Here is an 8,678-nt window from a genome sequence, read left to right as displayed (position 1 = left end):
ACAGGGTATTACATCCCCATCGACGAGATATGTCCAATTTGCCGCAAGGCATGTTTGGACACTTTTGGGGAACATACGGTTTATTGTAGAGAGCTCCCTGGTTTCAAGTACCGACATGATGTGGTTAAGGATGTTCTCTTTGATGCTTGTCGGCGTGCTGGTATTTCTGTGAAAAAGAAGCGCCAGTGAACTTTTTTACGGACCCGCAAGATGGAAAATCCACACTAAGGCCGGTTGACATTTTGTTCGTTGGATGGGTAGGAGGGAAACATGTTTGTGTGGATCTTATTAGGGTCCCTCCTCTCGTCGGTTTGAGGAGTGGGGGTTTCACAGCAGGGCATGTCGCTTTGAAAGCCGCAACATGCAAAGTGGCAAAGCACGAGAATGCGTGTATAGAAAATCAACATGTGTTTGTACCTTTTGCATTTGATACATTTGGTTTTCTCGCACCAGAGGCGGTGGAGCACCTCAACAATGTCCAACAGGTCATGCATTCTGATGTTATATCTCCTAAATCTACAACTGTTGTTTTCAAAAGAATTAGTTTTGCCATCCAGAAAGGGCTAGCGGCGCACTTTGTTGCATGTTTGCCTTCCATCGATATGTATTGAACTAAATATTTAATATATAATGGATATTTGGGTTTTTGGATTGTAAAAAAAATTGTCAAATGTCATTTAATGGTTATTTTAAATTAATTTTTTTTTCACATGTCATTTTATGAGTTTTTCTATTTTTTTAAATTTCACATAATATTTTAGTGTAATAATTGCAATAAATAGGATTTTCTAATATGTGACCTAAGGACACATATAAAAAGCATTAACTAAAGTATAATTATAAAAAATATTACTATAATTAAATGTGATAAACATTAATTATGTCTAATATTACAATAACTAAATGTAAAATACATTAATTATAAAGAATATTATTTAAAATTAATATTTATCACATCTAATTATGATAATATTCCTTATAATTAATACTTCAATTAATGTTTTTTATTTGTGTCCCTAGGGCACATATTAGAAAATCTATTTTTTATTTATTTAAATTATTTGTTTAATTTAATAGATAAAAACATTTTCATTATAATAATTCATTATTTTTCTCATTTTATTATAAATTCAAAATTCCAAAATATTTTGACATTTTTATTTAATTTTTTTTTTAAATTAACTCATATAATATATGAGTCTCACAACTAGTATTTAATGGATCTTTTTGTGCTGTAAAAACTTTGATGTAAGGGTTTTTTTGTTGTATTAATTCAATCAAATAGAAAGTGCCGAATATAATATAAAGGTTTTTTCACCTCTCTTTTGACTGGACAGTGGTCAGAGCCAGAGGTCCTCTTTCCTACGGTATTGTTGTGGTCCTGATACCTTCTTATCTTTCCCTTGATTACTGCAATACATGCCAAGTCTTGTATATGCATCTTTGTTCGTTAGTTAGTGGGCTTTGTCGTTTGTTAGCTTCTGGACATATATAGGGTCTAACTCATTTGTTTTTTATTACAAAGTGTTAAATTCTGAGACACTGTTGGTATGCCCTAGGCCATTCATATATATACTTAATTTGCGCACATGGTCTTGCAAAAGGAAGAAAGACCAGACGCTATGATTGAAAAAAGAAACCACCAAGAACCACAAATATGATCTATAAAAATGACTTCTTAATTGTGTAGTAACTAGTACGTCTTTTTTGATTATATATAGCAAGTACGTTAATAATGATGTCAGGCCCAACATGGAATCACTGTTCTCTTTTGCTACACTTAATTATCAGAGAGAGACTGCCACCTCACCATGTGGGGGAGAATCTTACATCCACCACAGCACAAGCTGTTTCATCAAGAACTCCATGTGGCGCTTTTTCATTGGATAAAGGTTGGTTAGGACTTAGGTATAGTCTATTGTCTAACTGTAGAGAATGTCAATAGAGCAAGCTAGGTCGGACCCACTGGTCACGTGGGATTTAGGCTGCCAAATTGGAGTCGTACATGACAAGAAATACTCATTTACAAATCTCTTCTGATCCCTTCTCTACCAGTAATTATCTATCTCCCACGTGGGACTCCATGCCCCACACCATCTCTCCTTTCTAGCAGTGTCTTCTATATATATAGTTTGATTTGCCACTTCATCATTTCATTGCTTTACCCTATGAACCTCTAATCCCTGTGCTCACAACCAGAATCCCGTAACTTGTCTGAAATCAAATCCCAGGTGAAACAGCAGAATATACAAAGTTGGTGAGGATGGGTGACACGTCAGCTTCGTACATACACATGGTAGTAAGCATAATCATGCACCATATTGATATAGTTATTAATGAATTTTACTTCTTATTATATATGGGTGTTATTCGGAGTTCCATATATATAGTTGATCACTACTTATTATTTATTAAGTCTTGGTGGTTTGATGTAGGTACAACATCTTATAGAAAAATGCTTGATCTTCCGTATGAGCAAAGACGAATGCATGGAAGCTCTTTCTAAACATGCAAACATCAAACCAGTCATCACCTCCACCGGTTAGTTGTCACCCATGAATCATTTTTAACATATAATTTGTATGCCAGGATACACGAACATTAATTTCCCTGTAATTAAACCGAAATAACACTAGTGTATATATATTGTCTTTATATATGCAGTGTGGAATGAGTTGGAGAAAGAGAACAGGGAGTTCTTCGAGTCCTATTCAGAGACGAGCCAACTGATTCAGAAGATCATATCTGACCATAAAGCAAACAGTTCAGACAGTGATGATCACAAGTAACTTGATAGTTGCATAATTTAATATACCTCAAGCCAAATCAACAGACCATGTGTACATTGAAGCAAACATGAATCTTGGTGAATCTATCTGGTTGTGAAGCTGTCACAGTCTTGTAGAGTTTTTGTATGGATGGTAAACTATGGCGGAAATATGTTTTGTTTTGTATTCTTGTAATGTAGAAAGTACAAATGAAGCTAAAATTGTTGGGTCCATCATTTGTCGCTTTCATATGCTTTTTTTTCTAATAGGAAATCTGAAGCAACGGACTAAAATAGGTCTCGCATAACATCTCTTGAAAAGCTTATCAAATAAGTTCTTTCCTAATACGCAACTTACACGTGGAAATAGTAAATATTTTAAAAAAAAAAACAGATTTTTTCTACCTATACGCAACAAAAATCCAATACACCTATAATAATACAAATCCAATACATTAATCTATAACAATTCAAATCCAATACATTTACCTATTGAAAAAAAAATCTCCTACCACACAATTTTCCAACTCAACTTTATAGTTCCATCTTCTTGCACAACATTGCCTATATTGGTAAGAAAATGCAACTATGATGGTATTATGGGTAAACAATATAAGAACAACACTGCTATCATGGGTAAAAAACAAAGTACATTAATAAACAAATACATGATATGTACGTTGCTATTTCTTGCATTCAATCCATTAAAGTATGGCTAAAGTCAAGACAATGTGATTTCAATTATTGGTTTATTATAGCATCTTACTTTCATTTGTTTTTTTTTCTTATTGAGATTTGAGACATTATACTTTGAAAGATCTACCAATTTGTAGCATTGTACTTTAAAAAAATCTTGCCAATTGAAGCATTGAAAATTGCTTTGTATTTGGAGGACGTTGCTATAACTTGGTGGATTTTTCAAAGTAAAATGCAATAATAAGAAACAATGAAAGCATGATGCAATAATACACAAATAAAGAAAAGTATGACTCTTTAGTCTTTTCCTATGTGTTATTATATAAGAACAAAAAACATAAATAGTATCTTTTATGCTTAAAGAAGGGTCGATATATGTGGCCTAAATTCTCAACCTACATATCATAATAAAATATAAAATATTCGACCTGTTTATAATTTTGTTCTTTTCGAACAATCGTATAACCGTTTCTTGTATACAAATAATTAGAACTTTTATTTGATTAAACTTTTTAACAATATATTAAGTTGGTGAATGGCATCTACTGTACTTGTAACCCACACCATATAACCAACAGATCACCATTCACCCATATCCACAAATATTCTATTGCAGTATGCTCAGTTTCTAAAGTATAAGGTCATAACTAGCATGCGTCAAGAGGTTGAACAAGAATTATACAAAAAAATTGTTTTCTTTGAACCAAATTAAAATTCGAACGCATCAAAGCACAATTTCACATGAAAAGAATTTCAAGTTTCACAAAAGAAAACCTCTACTTAATCATTCAATTAAAGTGAACAAAAATTAAAGGAAACAGGGATTACCTTTTGGAGAGACAGGTGAGTGTAGATAATTGAGAGGGAAATTTCGTCGGAGATAGTGGAGAGGCCAACTGGCAAAGGAGAGGGCAACTAGGAACTCATAAATAATAATAACTAGTTGTGACTCGTATATTATACGGGTTGATTAAAACAAAATGTTAAATGAGAACGATTTAAAAGTTTATTTGAATTTAAAATTTGAAATAAGTGAAAATTATGAGAAAAAAACATGCAAAAAATAAATAAATTAAAATTATGTGTTTAGTTATCAGAACCATGTACTAAACAGGTTCATTATAACAAAATGTTAATAACAAAGGTTTAAATTGTAGATTTATTTGAAATTGAAATTAAAATTTAAAATTAATAGTCTTAAAAGGTATGTTTAATTTATGGAAACTAAATTAATGATATATTAGAAATGAAAAATGAAATAAATGACAAGTGGAGAATAAATATGTTTCAAAATTATGACAAAATGACATTTGGCAAATTGAATGGAAGAAGGACATGTGGCAAATTCATTTTTATATATTAGGGTAGATAATAATAATAATAATAATAATAATAATAATAATAATAATAATAATAATAAACTGATTTAGAGTAGCTCGGAGTTCAGAAAAAGAAATAATGATTTAGACATTGAGATGCTAGGGCAAACCTGATAAATATCGCAAACATGACAGCGGTTGAGATCCAAAATGGAGATAGAGAACGATTGTGGCTGACAGTGAAATCTAGTGAGATTCGTCTTCATCAATCGGTGGTGGGGGCGACGAGATGGACCGGTAAGGGTTTCCAGCGAGGCGGAGCTTTACTGGAGCGGCGGCAGCGAGGTGGACCGATGGTACAGCAGACTTCCATCGATTTGGGATGAGCGAGAACAAGGTCGATTTGAGGGGTTAGAGAAATATTCAATTTTTTGGGAACGAAAAGAAATTAACGATAAACCGGAGGGAAATTTAAAACATAACCAAATATTTGGTACTCGGGTTTATCTCTGACTTATAAGAAAAATGGGGGACTAAATTAGACAAATCCTCACTTATGCAAGTGTCAAAATACACGTCTAATTGTCTACTCCTTATTTTTAAAAATTAATTAGGACCGTCCCTAGTTACTTTAAAACTTACACGCTTCATTCTTCCATACATAAAAAGACAAATTTACCCTTATTCATTTTTTTGTTTTATTTTATATTTTTTTTCTATTTTTTGATTTGTTTATTATGAAAATAAATGTTTATTGCCTTCAATAAAAAAAACACGCCCTAAAACCTAAGCATGTCGTTTCTCTCTCTCCACATTTCTTCTTCAGTTCTCTCCACCAGTATTACTGCCGAATCCGACGGCTTCAAGATATCTCCGGTCACTCCAGATACCTCCGACGATGCTATCAAATCCTCACCCACCACACCCCAACCCAACCTCCTTATTCCCTTCTCCTTTTCCTTTTGTCCTCAATAAAACCAGGTCATCGGACCAAGTCACTACTCACAAGTCCACTGTGTAATATCGGAGAATAGGGAGATTTAAATCGGAAAAGCAGGTTCAGATCGAACCCAAATCGTCTCCATCGACGATCCTCCTCTGCGATGTGACGATGATACGAACCCTAGATGATGCGATGATGGCGGCGGGTTGGTAGCGATGGCGACTCATAGGTGGCGATGGTGGCTCATGGTCGAATGAAGTGCAAATTCACAACCCTCTCTATCCGTCTTCCTTAGTAAAAAATCAGATTTGCAGGTTCATTAAGCACACCTGCTTTCAATTAAAGAACCCTAAATCCTTTGCTTTCAATCAGGTTTGTATAGAATCAGATCCCTAACTCTTCCTTCCTGATTTGCCCTAATAATTTTTTCCTGATTTGCAAGTGGTTTTCCGATGGATGTTGGTGGTGGTGTTAACAGTGAATGTACATTGGTTCAATGGTGGTTTGAGTATATCTTGTTGGTTCGGTGAATGAGGTGGTGGTTTGTGGTTATTTTTTGTGAAACAAGTGAACTTTGAACAGAGGAGTGGGTGTGGTGAAGTAAGGGATGGCGGTGGCGGTGGCGGTGGTGCGACATTTTCCGGTGGTGGTGTAGATTACCAGTCGTGGTGTGGTGGTCAGGTCTTATTCAGAAAAACAGAGAAATAATTAAAACAATTTTAATAATTAAAAATATCAAAAATGTTCAAAATAAACGAAAAAGAAAATGAAAAGGGCATTATAGTCTTTTTATATATCAAAAAGGATGAAACATGCAAATTTAATCTAATAAAGGATGAATCGTGCAACTTTTAACAATACGGGGGACGGTCCGAGTTAATTTTTAAAAATAGGGATTGAACGGGCATTTTGACACTTGCATGAGGGACAATTCGTGTAATTTACTCAAAAATGGGAGATTAAGTAATCTAATCCCCGTAAACGACCATTTTAACAAAAATAACCAATCTTTTTTTTGGTAAAATGATCACTTGTTCTGGAACATAGCATTCCGGAGTACGTTGTTTTGTTTCGGAGGTGTGATACGGAACATGATATTCCGAAGTATTTATGATATTGTTTCAGAGGGGTTGCCAATTGGTGGGGACGAGGTCCGGAATCTGACACTCCGTACCTTCCGGACTGGAAAGTGTATTTCGGACTGACATCCGGACGGTCGTACGTTCCGAACAAGCGTTTTGGAGAGATAAGAATTAGGGTTTTTCTATGTTTTTCTTCCAAAAATGCAATACATTTGTGTTTTTAATATATTTGTGTATTCGATACTTTCGAAAAACGTTCCGGAAGGAGTACGTATATGGGTTTTTTTGAGTTCCAAATTCTATTGGAGGGCAATGGCAGCGTATCAACAGATGTATGCAGTATCTTGCTCCGAATTACACATGTTTTGGTGTAGATATAACCAATGATATCAACTTCGTTGGGTTAGTTACATTGGTTGCTTCCAAGTCGATGTTACACACAAATCAAATACGTCTATCTTTTCAATGTCCATGATCAAATATAGTTATGCAGATTCTTGACGATAGTGATGTTAGATATTTTCTTAGTTTTGTTACTACTACGTCTCCCAATCTAGTACAATTGTTTGTTGTTAATAATGTTATGGATAGTGGTACTTATCGATTTCTAAGGGAAAATCGTTATGAAAATGGTTCTTCCGGTGCTGGAAAGAACCAAATGTATAATTTATTATCTATGACAACCAACCATGTTCATTCTTACAATGACACTATACATGGGGATCATTATAGGTCTAAAGGTAAGGTTGTTATCCAGGATGACCTTACTGTTGATGTTGATGAATTTGCAAATGATGAAGCAAAATTAATGATGTTGGTTGATGATGGTAATATAGCTCCACATGGAGAGTCGGTGGAACATTCTAGAGTTATACAAAATTTGACGGGGATGATCATGAAGATGGAGAAGAGGAAACTGATCTCTTACAACAACCCTGAAAACAACAACAGAAAAATTTTCCTTATTATTTTTCTAATTCTAAAGAAACACAACCCACCCATTGGGGTATGCCTAATCCTTTACCACTGCCCGAATTAGCTCAAAAAATCGTAAATGCGCCACAACACACAACTATAATTCCTATGTTAAGTTATTATAACTCTTCAAAAGCAAATAAGAACTAAAGTCTAATTTGGGAAAGGAAAGTGCTAGTGAAGGTTTCCAATATAAAGCGAAAAAATCTACCAAAGACAGGTTTGAAGCTGTTTGCTATATAGATAATTGTGACTGGCGGATTAGAGAAACAAAACATAATACTACTGATTCATTTAAAGTGGTTAAAATATCAAAAAACACACTTGCTCAAACACACAGCTACGTCCCCATCACCGACAAGCCAACAAAAATGTATCGGGTCAATTCTTGAATGGCATATTAGTTGATAGTATCGGTGATATGTTGTTGGGGAAACAAATACAACGAACTTTAAATGATCATCTTTGTGTACATGTTTCATGCTGGAAAGCATTGAATGCTAAAATGTATGTTTTAAATCTGTTGAGAGGCACCCCTAAAGAAAGCTTTCTTAGACTACCTATATACTATTACAACATGGAGAAGAAGAATCCAGGGACAGTTACACATATAAAGACGAATGATGATAACAAATTTGAATACTTTTTAATGGTTATAGGTTGTGCGGTAATATAACATCCCCATTTTTACGGCCTGAAAAGACCGATTTGTTTATACTTATTTAAAATCAAAGTATTCTTTTTGAATAATAATATTGTGGAATTTGTTATCATAAAACATGATAAAGATATTATCAAATCATTTCCAAAGAAATGTATTGTATTTATATTAAAACATTGGGATGTCTTCGTCAATACAGAAACAAAAGCATAACGAAATATCACAAGCCTTACAA

At 34.0% G+C, this 8,678-nt stretch overlaps 1 protein-coding gene across 1 annotated transcript; it reads left to right on the top strand.

Moving 5' to 3' along the window:
* The first annotated feature begins 2,141 nt into the window (after positions 1–2,141).
* On the top strand, positions 2,142–3,001 carry LOC111912190 (uncharacterized). Its single transcript, XM_023907916.3, has 3 exons — positions 2,142–2,296; positions 2,436–2,541; positions 2,665–3,001. Exons 1-3 carry the CDS (start codon positions 2,264–2,266, stop codon positions 2,787–2,789), a joined length of 264 nt encoding a protein of 87 aa, XP_023763684.1. The 5' UTR covers positions 2,142–2,263; the 3' UTR covers positions 2,790–3,001.
* The last annotated feature ends 5,677 nt before the right edge of the window (positions 3,002–8,678 follow it).

This window comes from Lactuca sativa, chromosome 2 (genome assembly GCF_002870075.4).
Source record: "Lactuca sativa cultivar Salinas chromosome 2, Lsat_Salinas_v11, whole genome shotgun sequence".
Taxonomy (NCBI): domain Eukaryota; kingdom Viridiplantae; phylum Streptophyta; class Magnoliopsida; order Asterales; family Asteraceae; genus Lactuca; species Lactuca sativa.
This window is presented reverse-complemented; position numbering and strand designations above follow the sequence as displayed.

Excerpts from the sequence above, each read along its gene's own strand:
- LOC111912190 (XM_023907916.3), top strand. The coding sequence starts at position 2,264 with ATGGGTGACACGTCAGCTTCGTACATACACATG. Across the intron at positions 2,297-2,435 it reads CAGCTTCGTACATACACATG|GTACAACATCTTATAGAAAA; the intron begins GTAGTAAGCATA and ends GGTTTGATGTAG. Across the intron at positions 2,542-2,664 it reads ACCAGTCATCACCTCCACCG|TGTGGAATGAGTTGGAGAAA; the intron begins GTTAGTTGTCAC and ends TTATATATGCAG.